Source organism: Numenius arquata, unplaced genomic scaffold, assembly GCF_964106895.1.
Source record: "Numenius arquata unplaced genomic scaffold, bNumArq3.hap1.1 HAP1_SCAFFOLD_1627, whole genome shotgun sequence".
Lineage (NCBI taxonomy): Eukaryota > Metazoa > Chordata > Aves > Charadriiformes > Scolopacidae > Numenius > Numenius arquata.
In genome coordinates this window covers 1-14,091 of record NW_027414858.1, presented here as the reverse complement: position 1 = coordinate 14,091, position 14,091 = coordinate 1, and the positions used below count along the sequence as shown (strand labels likewise).

General features: G+C 64.9%; 4 protein-coding genes across 4 annotated transcripts; 2 read left to right on the top strand and 2 right to left on the bottom strand.

Annotated features, from left to right (window-relative positions):
• Positions 1-21: 21 nt before the first annotated feature.
• On the bottom strand, positions 22-1,227 carry LOC141478238 (membrane-spanning 4-domains subfamily A member 15-like; the record flags this gene model as incomplete). The annotated part of the gene is given in 4 exon segments (XM_074167351.1): positions 22-78; positions 771-890; positions 1,137-1,166; positions 1,168-1,227. Coding segments are annotated over 4 exon segments (267 nt in total), but the record flags the coding sequence as incomplete, so codon positions are not given.
• Positions 1,228-3,246: 2,019 nt separating this feature from the next.
• On the bottom strand, positions 3,247-6,462 carry LOC141478237 (zona pellucida sperm-binding protein 3-like). Its single transcript, XM_074167350.1, has 10 exons — positions 6,393-6,462; positions 5,723-5,895; positions 5,091-5,203; positions 4,799-4,902; positions 4,500-4,674; positions 4,191-4,302; positions 3,893-4,067; positions 3,728-3,803; positions 3,555-3,643; positions 3,247-3,470 (listed from the first exon to the last, which is right to left on the bottom strand). Exons 1-10 carry the CDS (start codon positions 6,460-6,462, stop codon positions 3,247-3,249), a joined length of 1,311 nt encoding a protein of 436 aa, XP_074023451.1.
• A 1,711-nt stretch (positions 6,463-8,173) lies between these two features.
• On the top strand, positions 8,174-10,986 carry LOC141478240 (cobalamin binding intrinsic factor-like). The gene is made up of 9 exons (XM_074167352.1): positions 8,174-8,243; positions 8,352-8,531; positions 8,648-8,791; positions 8,876-9,019; positions 9,109-9,284; positions 9,368-9,596; positions 10,502-10,643; positions 10,723-10,841; positions 10,925-10,986. Exons 1-9 carry the CDS (start codon positions 8,174-8,176, stop codon positions 10,984-10,986), a joined length of 1,266 nt encoding a protein of 421 aa, XP_074023453.1.
• A 1,515-nt stretch (positions 10,987-12,501) lies between these two features.
• Positions 12,502-13,295, top strand: MRPL16 (mitochondrial ribosomal protein L16; the record flags this gene model as incomplete). The annotated part of the gene is made up of 3 exons (XM_074167349.1): positions 12,502-12,595; positions 12,935-13,000; positions 13,147-13,295. Coding segments are annotated over exons 1-3 (258 nt in total), but the record flags the coding sequence as incomplete, so codon positions are not given.
• Between the last annotated feature and the right edge of the window lie 796 nt (positions 13,296-14,091).

The window sequence follows — 14,091 nt, the reverse complement described above, 5'->3', positions numbered from 1 at the left end:
GGTGTCCCTGGGGGCACTCACCGCACACTCCGTGGGGCTCTTCTCCGCCCCGATGGAAAGGCAGCCCGAGATGATGAACTGCGCCGGGAGAGAGGGGGGGGGACAATCAGCTGCCGCTGAGGCCACCCTGAGCCCCCCCCAAACCCACCCAGCCACGGGGCACCAAACACCCACCCGGCATTAACAAGCTGCCCACAGGGGTGGCCCCACGGCTCTCGGGGGGCACGGTAACACCCCCCAGCCCCCCCCATCTGCGTTGTTAGTCCTGGAGTTTTACAGCCGCTGGACTAGAAATCCCTGTTCCTGGTCCCCAGGATGCTGGTGGGCATCTGTCCCCATGGGCATCCCTCCCTGGTGGGCACCTATCCCCATGGGCATCCCTCTCTGGTGGGTGTCCCCTCCCCACGGGTGTCCCTCCCTGGTGGGCACCTATCCCCACGGGCATCCCTCCCCAGTGGGTGTCCCCTCCCCATGGGCACCTATCCCCATGGGTGTCCCTCCCTGGTGGGCAGCTGTCCCCGTGGCCATCCTTCCCTGGGGGGGTAACTCTCCCTGTGGGTGTCCCTCCCTGGTGGGCATCTCTGCCCAATGGGCATCCTTCCTTGCGGGCATCCCTCCTTGGTGGGCAACTCTCCCCAAGGGCAGCCTTCCCTGGTGGGCATCCTTCCTCGGTGGGCATCTCTCCCCATGGGAATCCCTCCCCAGTGGGAATCCCTTCCCGATGGGCATCTGTCCCCACGGGTGTCCCTCCCCGGCCCCAGGCCACGCACAGACACGCCACCCAGGAAGGGGATCTCGCCGATGACGAAGACGGAGGTGTAGACGTTGGTGAGCGTCGTCAGGACGATCCCAAAGCCGATGTGCATGAAGCCCGTCATGATCTGGATGGTCTGCGGGATGGGGCAAGGCCAGAGTGGGGCCAACTCACCCCCCCCGATCCCCCCTCCCCCTCCAGCCTCCCCAGGGATGGGGGTGCCCCTGTCCCCGAACCGCTCCGGGGTCTAAGCATCCCCCAAGGGATCAGCAGAAGGGGCAGAGACGGGGGGGCGGGATTTTCCAGGGATGTCAACCCCCCCCACCTCCCCAAGTCACCCCTCAGCCCCCCCAGCCCTCCCCCCCCCCCCCCCCCGACTCACCCCCATCACTCGGTTCTTGCCCTTGGGCAGGGGTCTCGGCCGTGTACATCACGGCGCGGCTCCCCAGCCGCAGGGTCCCCATCCCCTGCATGGAGACAGCGGCCGGGGGGGGGGAGCGGCGGGGGTGGTGGGGGGGGGGGGGGGGGCGCAGCGGACCGGACCCCCCACCCCTACCCCCCGCCCCGGTCCGCCTCCGGTCCCCGGAGCAGCCCGGTCCCCACCGGGGCCCGCCCCAGCCCCACCCCGCCCCACCGGACTCCCATTGGCGCATCCCGGCTGATGTCAGAGGCTGCGGCAGCATCCCCGGGGGGCCACCGCCCAACCCACGACCGGCCCCCCGACCCACCGGTGGACCCCTGACCCACCGATGGACACCCCCCCACCCCCCCCACCCCATCCCGCAGGCTCCTTGGTGGCCGAGGGACACGGGGCAGATTGATTTTGGGGAGGGGGTGGGGAGGGTTTGCCTCTTCTTCCCTCCCCATCTCCCACCCCACCTGTGGGGGCAGCAAAGTAGGGCACCCCCAGTTGCGTGGGAGCTGCCCGGTGTTGCCCCCCCCCCCCCCCCCCCCCCCCCATCATTCAGGGAAGGGGTCCAAGGGCAGCGTTGCCCCCTCCCGGAAAGATGCTCAGAGCCCCAACCCAGGGCTACACGAAAGGGAGATGAAGAAAGCGGGGTGTCAGGAGATCAGGAGAAGAACACTGCCCTAAAAGACCCCCCAAACTCTGTGTGTGTGTGTCCCCAAGTCCTGCTAAGAGCTGCCCCCCCCTTCTTCCCCCCCCCCCCCCCCCCCCCCCCCCAGCCCCAGCGCAAGAACCATGTTTACAGGAGGCTCAGAAAGGAATTAAAAAAAAAAAAAAAAAGAGAAAGAAAAAAGCTCTCTGCAGTGAGTTCCTGGAAGAAGATCCATCAAAAGCCATTAGGCACGAAACACCTCCTCCCTGCAGAGCTGGGGGCTGCGGAGAGCATCGCTGCGGGGAGGGGGGGGGGGGGGGGGGGGGGAGCTGAACCCCTGCCCGGGCAGGGCCCCCCCCCCCCCCCCAGCCCAGGTTATGGGGACCAGCCCTCCTCGGCACCCCCTCCCCAGGCAGGGATGGTCCCCGAGGCTGCCCATCAGCCCTAGGAAGGTCCCTTGTCCCCGGCTGCAGGAGGTGACAGGCAGAGGGAACCCAAAAAATCAGATTTTGTCATCATTGTCCCTGTCCGTCCCATCCCCGTCCCGTCCCCCCCGTCCCCCCCCCCCCCCCCCCCAACAAGTCCCCTGCCAACTGCTCTCTGCTGCAGTGACTTCACACCCGGGTGTCCAGCCAAGAAGTCTGGAGAAAAGGGGGGGGGGGGGGGGGACGACAAGAAGCCCCCCTCACGCACCATCATCCTATGGTGGCTCCACGGTGACAATGGCATAGCCAGCTGGCAGCCGAGGGCAGTCATGGCTGGCTTCCCCCCCCCCCCAAAGGAAAGTGGTACAAGGCCCCTCTGAGCCATGTCCCTTCCGTCCCGTCCCCCCCCCCCCCCGCCGGAACCATCCCCCCCATGACTGAGCAGCGAGACCCCCTTCAGCCCATGGCCACGCAGCCCCAGGAGACAAGGTGTCCCCAAGCTCCCAAATGGGACGCTGAACCAACCCCCCAGCCCTGTTCTTGCCCCCCCCACCCCCCCCTTCTCCACAAACTGCCCCAGCTCCTGGCACACACCCCCCCCCATCGCCCCCAAAGCACCCTCAGGGGAAGGGGGCTGGTGGCTGCTGTGCAGAATGGCACTAGGTCACCAGGCTGGTGTCCCCATGTTGGAGAGGGATGCTTCCCCCCCCCCCCGTCACCCCCCAGCCCAGGCAGAGGGGTTACCAGCGCTCTGCCCCCCCCCCCCCCCAAATTGGCTGGCTACCAAGGAACCATGCTTGCCAGGCACCCAACCCTCCTTCCCACACTATGCTGGGCAACGTGGGGTGTCTGGTAGCACCCCCCAGAAAGGCCAGTGTTCACCCCAAAAAGGTCCTGGTGGCACTGGGGGCATGTCACATCCTCCTCCCCCCAAACCCCCCCAGCACCCAGGGGAGTACATGGCCCCCACAGCCTTTCAGACACAGCTTTATTTCTAAAAGAAGGAGGTTCACACGATGGCAGGGTCCCCAGCAGCAGGGGGGGTTTTGGGGGGAGCCCGGGGACCGCTGGCTGGGGTGGGGACCATGGCCACAGCGTGGGGCTCCCCGGGGTCCCCCACCCGCTCCCCTCTCCGGTGCCGCCGCACCGAGCAGTAGCAACCGGCCATGCCCACGGCAGTGATGATGGAGCACATGGCCACCATGGCCAGCGTGGTGCCGGGGACAGCCAGCCCTGTGGGGAGAGGCAGCGGGGTGAGGGGGGACGGCAGGGTCACCCCCAACCACCCCCCAGCACCGTGGGGTGGTTGGAACTCACCTGAATCCCTCTTCTCCCCCCGCACCACAGGGACGGAGGGGCGGCGAGGGGATGCTGTGGTGGGCTCTGGTGCCATGGGGACTGAGGTCAATGTGGTGGGCTCTGGTGCCATGGGGACCGAGGTCAACGTGGTGGGCTCCGTGGGGACCGAGGACAACGTGGTGGGCTCCATGGGGACCGAGGTCAACGTGGGGACAGACGAGACCAGCCCCAGGGGACCGAAGCGGATGCTTGCTTCTCCCAGGAGCCCTGCAAAGAGAAGCTCATCAGGCACTGCTGGGTGCAGGTGTCCCCCCACTCCGTAAGGCTCATGGATGCCACCGAGGGGGTCCTCTTACCTCCGGTGCCAGCCAGCCGGCGCCGCCGCCGGCCCCCGCAGCCAGCCGGGGAGCCACAGCACGAGCAGTCGTCCCCGTCCGGGGAGAGCCAGGCGGCTGCCACACGGTCGTAGGAACAGGCTTTGCCGGTGGCAGCCCCCTCTGCCACAGCCTTCAGGTGACAGCAGAGGTAGATCTGCAAGGGACAAGCATCCTCCTGCCACCCCCACCTGAGCAGCCCCCGCTCACCCCCAGCCACTCCATCCCCAAACTGGTGGGTGGGTATCACCCCGCACCCCCAGACCCCGCTGGCACGGACCTGGCTACCGGAGGCGTTCGGGAAAAGGAAGGTGTCCAGCTGGAAGCGGAGGAAACCGTCTCCGCGCTGGGGAAGGAAGCGGGACCGACCGAGCTGCCCATCCAGCAGGCACCTACCGGGATGGGAGAGGGGGGTGAGATGGTCACTGCCACCCCCCCCACACCCACCCTTTACCCCCCCCCCCCCCCCCGGGGGGTGCTCTGTCACCACCCACAGGGTCCCAGCGAGGAGGGAGAGTGGCAATTCGGGGACAGCGTGGCAATGTGGGGACAGCGGCCACCACCCTACTCCCAAGCCCTGGCCGCTCACCCGTTGTCAGCGATGACCTCGTATCTCAGCCGCGTGGCCACCGCGCTGGCACTGGCCACGCACTGGTCCACGAAGACCCTGAGGGACAGGCGGGGGTCCGCGTCCACCGACGCCTGGATGTTGATGAGCTCCCCCAGGGAATAAGTGGGCTGGTGCAGGCGGGAGGACCAGGAACCTGGAGGGGACACGGCGGTGGTTGTCCCCGGCATCACCCTGGGGCCATGGCCTGCCCGCCCTCCCTCCCTCTCCCCCCAACATCACACAAGGGATTGAGGGGGTCTGGGGACCCCCCAACTCACTGTCATACGCATCCAAGGCGAAGCGCAAGCGTCTCCGGTGGGCGAGGGTGGAGCCGAAGGGGACCCAGGTGGGCTGGATGGCCCCCGAGGAAACGCTGCCCGTCCTGCGTCACGGAGCATCCTCAAGTGAGGTGACAAGCCCCCGGGGACAGGCAGGGCACCCCCGCCTGCCGTGTCCCCCGCGGGTGGGCATCCCTCCTGCACCGAGGGGTCCCATGGTGGTCCTGGGCACAGGGGGGTTCGCCCAGCTCTGGGAGGGGTGGGGGGGGGGGTGGTGTGTCCCCCCGCTTACCTGGGGTAGTAACAGTCCACGGGGAGGGAGAAGGGTCTGGCACGAGCCACGGCCCCCCCGGCCGAGGGGCGGTAGCGGAGGACATTGCTGTAGCGGATGCTGTCTGGGAGAAACTGGGGGAACAAACAGACATGGGGCTGGAGGGGGTGTCACCCGGCTCAGTGAGGGTGTCCCCTCCCTGTCCCCAGCCCCCCAGGAGGCAGAAGGCTCCTCATCCCACAGCAAGAGCCAGGTTTCAGGTCAACAATAACGGCCCTGCTCACCTTAACCAGGGCTCCCACCCTCGCACAAAGGGTGGGCATCACCGTGGGTGCTGCCAGGACCCCCCCCCCCCCCATGGGGACCACAAGACCTGGGGTTCCAGCTCTGGAGCTCAGCCAGCACATATGGGTGCGGTGACAACGATGGGAGGGACACCTCGGGGTGATGGGTGGTGGTGGAGGACCCACCTCGCTCATCCCATGAGGTTTCTTTCCCAACCATGGGGGGCTTCAAGCAGTCATGGCCAAGGATGTCCTGATGCTGTCCCTTCCCTGTGGGACACGCTGTCCCCCACCCCGTCCCACCTGCCCCAAGGAGGACCCACGCTGCCACAGCACCTCCATTTCAGGTGGTCACCCCCAGCTCCTTACCTCCAGGGTGGTCCCGCAGCTCAGGAGGGGGTGCTCCAGCCGGTACCTGTCCCCATCAGCGCTGGTCACCCCGCAGCCGGATCCCAACGTCAGCTCCCTGTCAGCCACGCGGCTCCCCAGGAGGCCAGCCGGCACCGCCACCGAAAGCCACCAGTGGCCACATGTCACCGAGACTGAGGCAGAGCAAGGAGATGGGGCAGGAGGGCTGAGCCAGCTTGCCAGGGATTCCCAGTTTGCCTGCTCCCAGGGGAGCGAGCCCCCGGCTCAGATGTCCCCTCAAGTTTCCCCCCCCCCCCCCCCCATTTTAGCATTTACAGGGAAGGAGGTGGCCCTGGGGAGTTGAGCCACTTTGTGATGTCACCTCATGGCCGTGATGCTCCTGAAGGGTCCCCACGGGGAGATGAGGCAGATGCAGGACACTCACCGCCCCCACCCCCCAGCTCTGGATCTGGCTTTTCAGCCCCAAACCTGGTGCTCGAGGCAGCCTGACCTTCAGACCTGCCCTTCCTGGGGTGAAGAAGACACCATGGTCCCCCTCTGCTGGCAGCCAGGTGTCACCCATGCCCACCCAGGGGGGCACTGCCCGCTCCCCCTCCCCAGGGAGGGCAGCCAGATTCCAGCAGGACCCCCCCAAAACACACACACACCCCCCAACCACCCCCCACCTTACCCAGGGCGTCCTGTGCCCAAGCTGTGGCCACAAGAAGGAGCAGAAACCACCTTCTCCCGAGAGCCTTCATCGTGATGGAGGAGAAGGAAGAGGAGGGGCAGCCCCAATGATGGCTTTTACACCTGGGCCGAGGTGGGCGGCTGTGGGTCTCCCAATGGGAGGCCAGGTGGTCCCTGCCAGCCCCAAGCACCCACCTGGGACCCATCTCCGCAAAGATCTCCTCCTCCTGGGGGGGAAGGGGGAGGGCAAACCAAGGATCCCGGTCCCTGTCCCTGTCCCTGCTCCTTCCCCTGGTCCCTGTCCCTTCCTGGGGGGTAATGGAGAAGTTGGGGGACAATCTCTGGCCATGTGTTGCCCCCACCACCCCAAAAGCAGGCTGGTCCCCAGACACAGGGTGACAAGAGTGTCCTCAGGGCACCCTCCCACTGCAGAGCCTCTGGGGAAACTGAGGCACGGAGGGGCACTGACCCCTGTCCCTCGAGATGAGCTGGGACGAGGGGACACATGGCTCGCCCAGGGACCCCCAGCCTGCCCTCCCCAGGGACGAGGGGACACATGGCTCACCCAGGGACCCCCAGCCTGCTCTCCCCATCCTGGTGCCACCAGGCTCGGGGCAGCAGGCGGGGGAAGGGGTGACATGGGACACCGTGGGGACACTGAGACAGGCACTGGCCAGACCCTCTCCCCCTGCAGCCCCCAGCACCCCATGGCGAGCAGCCTGGGGGCAGAAGATGACCCAGTTGGTGGACCCCAAGCTGCCCCCGAGCCCCCACGTCCTGCTCGCCCCACGGCTGCCCCAGTGGTCACCCACACCAGTAAGGAAGGTCCCCACCAGTACACTCCACCCCAGGTGCAGAAACAACCATTTATTCTTGTTAAATTCCCTGCAACTGGTGATTCTCCAAAAGCTCCCATCCAGCCAGATCCCTCCACGGGGCTCTTGTCCCTTGAGAGAGTCACCAGCACCTCCCAGTTTATCACCAGTAAGAGCTGGGGGGCCGTTTGGCTGCAGTGACTGGTCCCCAGCTGTACCCCCAGTCCCTGCACCCCTCTGAGCGCCCCCCCGTCCAGCCAGTTCTTCACCCAACGCCGGACACCTTTGTCCAGCAGGATGCTGGGAGGGCCAGGATCCCAAAAAACCTTTCCTGAAAATCCAGGAAAACCACATCCACCTCCTTCCCGTCACCCACGAGGCGGGTGACCTTGTCGTGGCAGGACATCGGAACGGGTCAGACGGGGGACTTCCCCTTCGTTGTCCCCGTGCTGGCCGTGCCTGGTGGTGGCATCGTCCTTCCAATCCTTGTTGATAGCACCCGGGATAACCTTCTCCATTGGTTTTTTTTTTTCCTGGCACTGAGGTTAAACTAACAGGGTTTCTTGGGAAGTACAAGCCCATCCCCGTAAGTTTGCAGACTTTTGGGGAGCTTCCAGCCAGCGAGGACTTCCTTAGGCGCCCCTGGGGTGGGTGGGGGGGTCCTGCTGTGACACCCACCAGCTCCTTCCCTGCCCTGGGATGGATCCCACCCGTCCCGGTGAACCCAGGGGCGTTCAACTGGTCCCTGGGTGATGTCACTGCCTTCCGATGGAAAATCACTGACCCCGCAGCCGTCACCCTCCGACTCCGTTTGACACCCTCGGGCACACAGATAAGCCGGTGGTTGGCAGTGCCGGGGCGGCTGCGGGAGGGCGGGTGACGGGAGAAGGACACCGGGAGCAGCTAAAAGCAGGGGAGAGGACGCCCGGAGAGACGAACGGATCTACTCACCCCCGAGAACAAGAAGATGCTCCCCGTGGCTTTCACCATCGGGGTCCTGCTGGCCCTGGTGGGTGGCACGGCCACCCACAGCTGCGGTGAGTCTCAGCCCCACCGTGGAGGCACCGGAGAGACCAGGAGTCCCACCAGGGGTCGCGTGGAGGGGAGGTGGGGACCCCAGTGACCTGGGGGGGGGGTCCTTCCAGTTGCCCCGGACCAACTGGTCTCTGAGCTGCTCCAACGCCTGGAGGACTCCGTCAACATGAAGGAGCCGCCGAACCCCAGCGTCCTGCTGGCCATGAACCTGGCCGGGGCCACCGACGGTGGCACCCACAAGTGGCTGCTCCAGGAGATAAAGGAGGAGGCCGTGAAGAAAGCCCACAAGGGTAAGGAGGGGGCAAGGGGGGCACCTAACCATGGCAGACCCTGCCCTGCCGGCTCTCGGGGGTGCCAGGTCCGTCCTGTTCCCCGGCACGTGCCGGCTGCTCTCTTGTCCCCACAGACATGACCTCGGGCCAGGTGGCTTTGTCCGTGCTGGCCCTCCTCTCCTCCTGCCAGAACCCCCAGCACGTCCATGCCCTGGGGCAGACCGTCGACCTCCTCCACATCCTGGAGAAGAAAACCGAGGAGGAGATGGCCAGCATGGGTACGACGGGACGGCAGGGAGAAAGCGGGGCTAGGGGGGGGAGGGAAAATGTCCCTCCAGGTCACCACACTGTGTGTTTTGCAGACGTGGACGGCGTCCCCAAGACCACACTGTACAGCTTGAGCCTGGACACCCTGGGCTTGTGCCTGGGGCGGACGGGCCACTACGAAGAGGCATCCATGGCCCTGGCCAAGCAAGTGCTGAGCCCCTCAAGCCGCCTCTCCGTGGGTAAGGGACCCCTCCGTCCCCAACCGTGTCCCCTCTGTTGGCAAAGCCCCGCTCCTGGGGGGCTTGGAGGTGACACTGGGGTCCCGCAGACACCCGTGCCGTGGCGGCACTGGCCATGGCGTGCACCTACGATCAGACGGACCTCGGAGACTTACGGGACCTGCTCTGGGAGGCGGTGTCGGTGGTGGCCGACGGCTTCCTGGACGAGCAGGAGAACAGGGATGGCATGATGGGCAACATCTACAGCATGGGGCTCGCCCTGCAGGTACGGTGGGTGCCGCAGGGCCACGGCTGCCCGGGGGTTCCGCTCCCGGGGCTGCTCACCCCACTTCCCACCTTCCTCCGTAGGCGCTGGGCTCCACGGAAAAGTTTTACGCCCCTCGGGAGTGGGATTGCGCCCAGGCTTTCTCCGTGGTCTACAGCCATGACTACCGCCAGCCCATGGCCATCGCCCAGGTCCTGCCGGCCCTGGTGGGCAAATCCTACCTGGAAGCAGCTAGCCTGAACTGTGCCACCAGCAGCAGGATGTCCCCAAGCCAACAGTCCCCAAAGCTGGTTCCAACCGAGGATTACAGAGGTACGGCAGCTCCCACCCGGAGCCCCTCCAGACCCCGTGGGGAGGACCTGATGAAAATCAACAAGGGCCAGTGTAGGGTGCTGCCCCTGGGGGAGGAATAACCCCCCCCACCAGGACAGGTTGGGGGTGACCTGCTGGAGAGCAGCTCTGAGGAGAAAGACCTGGGAGTCCTGGTGGACAACAGGATGCCCATGAGCCAGCAGTGTGCCCTGGTGGCCAAAAAGGCCAATGGCATCCTGGGGGGCATCAGGAAGAGTGTGACCAGCAGGTGGAGGGAGGTCATCCTCCCCCTCTGCTCTGCCCTGGGGAGGCCCCATCTGGAGCACTGGGACCAGTTCTGGGCTCCCCAGTTCCAGAAGGACAGGGAACTGCTGGAGAGGGTGCAGCAGAGGGCTACAAAGATGATGAGGGGCTTGGAGCATCTCTCTGCTGAGGAAAGGCTGAGGGACTTGGGTCTGTTTAGTCTGGAGAAGAGAAGACTGAGGGGGGATCTGATCAACGCCTGTAAATACTTAAGGGGTGGGTGTCAGGAGGATGGGGCCAGTCTTTTTTCAGTGGTGCCCAGGGACAGGACAAGAGGGAACGGGCACAAACTTGACCATAAGAAGTTCCATCTCAACATGACGAGGAACTTCTTTCCTGTGAGGGTGGCAGAGCCCTGGCAGAGGCTGCCCAGAGAGGTGGGGGAGTCTCCATCTCTGGAGACATTCCAAACTCACGTGGACATGTTCCTGTGGGACCTGCTCTGGGTGGACCTGCTCTGGCAGGGGGTTGGAGGAGATGGTCTCCAGAGGTCCCTTCCAGCCCCATATCATTCTGGGATCCTGTGATTCTGTGACAGTCATGCTCGGTGCCCCCGTGGCATTGTGTCGGGTGCCCACCTTGCCCCTCTCCCCTCCCACCAGCCCTCATCCAGGTGCACTACTCCATCATCAACAAGCTGCAGGGCAAGCACTTCAACGAATCCATCTCCGTGTCGGTCCCAGAGGGCTCCACGTTGCTCAAGGTGCTGCAGGAAGCCGAGAAGGAGGAACCCCAGTTCTTTCGGTGAGAACCAGGGAGGGTAGAGGGGAGGCTGATGGCTTCCCCCACCACCGGCCCCTGAGCCCACCCATCTCCCCGACAGCTTCCGGACGGAGCAGACGTCCTGGGGCCCCATGGTGGTCTCCATCCATGGGCTGGCGGCCAACCCAGAGGACAGGACCTACTGGCAGTTCCTCAGTGGGCAGGACGCCCTGCAGGAAGGTGGGCAGCCCGGCCTGGTGGGGGGGGCGCGTGATGGGGGGGGGGCATGGGGGCAGGGTCTCACCCCCGTCCCTCCACCGCAGGGGTCGGCACCTACAAACCGACAGACGGGGAACACATCCAGGCCGTCTTCAGCACCTACTGATGGCACCGTGGGGCCACCGGACCCACCATGAAGGCAATAAAGAGCCATTAGCAGCACAGTCCCCTCTGTGTGTGTGTGTGTGTGTTTGTTGCATTTTGAGGAACCCACAATGATTTATTGTCATTTAAATAATTATTCTCTCACCCGATGACCCCTCCCTACAGAATCACAGGATCTTCTTGGTTGGAAGGGAGTTTTGAGATCATGGAGTCCAACCACAAAAAAAAAAAACCAAACAAAAAAAACCACCCAAACACCAAAACCAAAACAAAAACCCACACAAAACAAACACCCACACCCACACCCCACACCCACCCACAAACAGGCACAACCCAACAGTCTCGGGCGCTAGAGCATGTCCTGAAGTGCCACGTCTACATGTTTCTTAAATACCTCCAGGGATGGAGACTCCACCACCTCCCTGGGCAGGCTGTTCCAGTGCCTGACCACCCTCTCAGGAAAGTAATTCTTCCTGATATCTAATCTAAACCTCCCCTGCCCCAACTTCAGACCGTTTCCTCTGGTCCTGCCGTTATTCCCTTGGGAGAAGAGGCCAACACCCACCTCTCTACACCTTCCTTTCAGGGAGTTGTAGAGGGCAATGAGGTCCCCCCTCAGCCTCCTCTTCTCCAAACTAAACATGCCCAGTTCCCTCAGCCTCTCCTCGTATGACTTGTTCTCCAGACCCCTCACCAGCTTGGTGGCTCTCCTCTGGACACGCTCCAGCAGCTCAATGTCCTTCCTGGAGTGAGGGGCCCAGAACTGAGCACAGCCCTCGAGGGGAGGCCTCACCAGTGCCCAGTACAGAGGGGGACCATCACTGCCCTGCTCCTGCTGGCCACGCTGTTCCTGATACAGGCCAGGATGCCGTTGGCTTTCTTGGCCACCTGGGCACACTGCTGGCTCATGTTCAGCCGGCTGGCCACCAACACCTCCAGGTCCTTTTCTGCTGGGCAGCTTTCCAGCCACTCTGCCCCCAGCCTGTAGCGCTGCCTGGTAAAATACACCAGGACTATCCCCAGCCCGTTCTATCCCAGGAAGCTGGTCGCTCCCAGCAGGGACAGCCCATGTGGGACCCCGCGAGCGCTGCGGCTTTGGGAGGAAGGGAAGGGCTCAGGGTCCATCAAAGGGGCAAGGAGTTCTCAGGGTGGTAGCCACCGAGGGAGAGAGAGGGACAGAGAGAGAGAGAGAGAGAGAGAAAACTCCTCGGCAAACTTCCTAATTTCTATGGAATGTGCCGTTCCTGGTACAAAGTAACCCCGTGGGCTGCTCTCTTCCACCTACAGCGACTCATTGATCCTTAAGGCGGCCACGGGAGCCTCGACGGGACACGGAGGCGGAGTGGGGACCCTGCCCGACACCGGGGGGGACACCGTGGAAGGACACGGTGGGGTTCCCACGGTGCCGGGCCCACCCGGAACTAATGTTCCCCTCCGCGTTTCCGGGGGGGGTTTGCCGCCGGGAAGGACCGGGTACCGGAAGTGTCCCCCTCCGGACGGCCCCGCGCTCGGACCGCATGGCGGCGCCCTACGGGTACTTCCGGCCGGGCGGCGGCGCGGCCCCGCGATGTGGCGATGGCGGCTCCTGCCACTGCTGCCGGTTGGAGGAGGTCAGGGCAGCCTGAGGGGAAGCTCCAAGGGGCCTCCGGGGCCGCTGACCGCCATGGGGGGGCTTCGGGGCGGACGGGGAAGAGCGTGTCCGGGCGCATGGGTCCCGGTGGGGGACGAGCCGGGGGGTTGGGGGGCTCCGGTATCGGGATGGCCGGGCTTCCTCCCGAATTAACCGGGAGGCGTTGGGGTCTGGGAGTCCCGGGTCGGCTGTGGTGGCCGGGGGGGGATGTTGGGGTCCAGGGGTGGGGGTCCGGACCCACCCCCGGGAAACGGGGCCGCTCCCGTGACCCCCTCCCGTTGCATCAGGCTCCGCTCTAAGCCCCCGCTCTCTCCCTCAGGTCCTGGCGGCGTCACCGTCCCCCGGGCGGGCCTCAAGAAGTACGTGCTGCCCCCGGACTACAGCGGTAAGGGGGATGAACGGGGGGAGACACACACACACACGCCCCCCGGCCCGGGGATGGCGGGGGCACCCCCGATCTCCTGCCGCCTGCACCCCCCTGCACCGGGGTGTCCTGGGGACGGTGACCGTCACACGCCTGTCTCCCGGTAGGTATCACCTTCCCGGAGAGGACGAAGCTGAAGTTCATGGACAAGGTGCCGGCTGTGCCCAAGGTCAAGCGGGAGCCCCGGCAGCTGCGTGACATCCGCGGCCCCTCCCGCGAGGCCACCGACTTCATCCAGGGACAGTACGGGATCCTGGTGAGCGGGACGGGGTCCGTCACCCCCAAGCCAGAACCATGGGGGGGTGACAAGAGGGAAGCCTGGTAGGGCCGGGGGCTGCATTTGGGGAGACTGGGCAGGAGGTGAGGAGGGTGCAGGAGTGGGCACCCCCCAGGCTGGAGACCCCCCATCTGGTGCTGAGCCCTCCTGTGAGCGGTGAGAACTCCAAACAAACCAGTGAGCAGAGGGGACTGGTGCAAACTGGCTCCAGAAAGCTGGATTGACTGAGCTGCCTCCATCAGGAAGGGCCCCAGTTTCAGCAGTTTGGGGATAAGGAACATAATCATAGAATCGCAGAAGGGTTTGGGTGGGAAGGGACCTTCAAGATCATCCAGTTCCATGATGGGGAGACACCTCCCACCAGACCAGGTTTCTCCAAGCCCCCTCCAGCCTGGCCTTGAACCCCTCCAGGGATGGGGCAGCCACAGCTTCTCTGGGCAACCTGGGCCAGGCTCTCACCACCCTCACAGCAAAGAAGTTCTTCCCCAGATCTCATCTCAATCTCCCCTCTGTCAGTGTCAAACCCTTCCCCTTCCTCCTATGGCTCCCCTCCCTCATCCAGAGTCCCTCCCCAGCTTTCCTGGAGCCCCTTGAGGGACTGGAAGGGGCTCGAAGGTCTTCCAGGAGCCTTCTCTTCTCCAGGCTGAACCCCCCCAACTCTCTCAGCCTGTCCTCCCAGCAGAGGGGCTCCAGCCCTCCCAGCATCTCCGTGGCCTCCTCTGGCCCCACTCCAACAGCTCCATGGCTTTCTGCTGTTGGTGGCCCCAGCACTGGG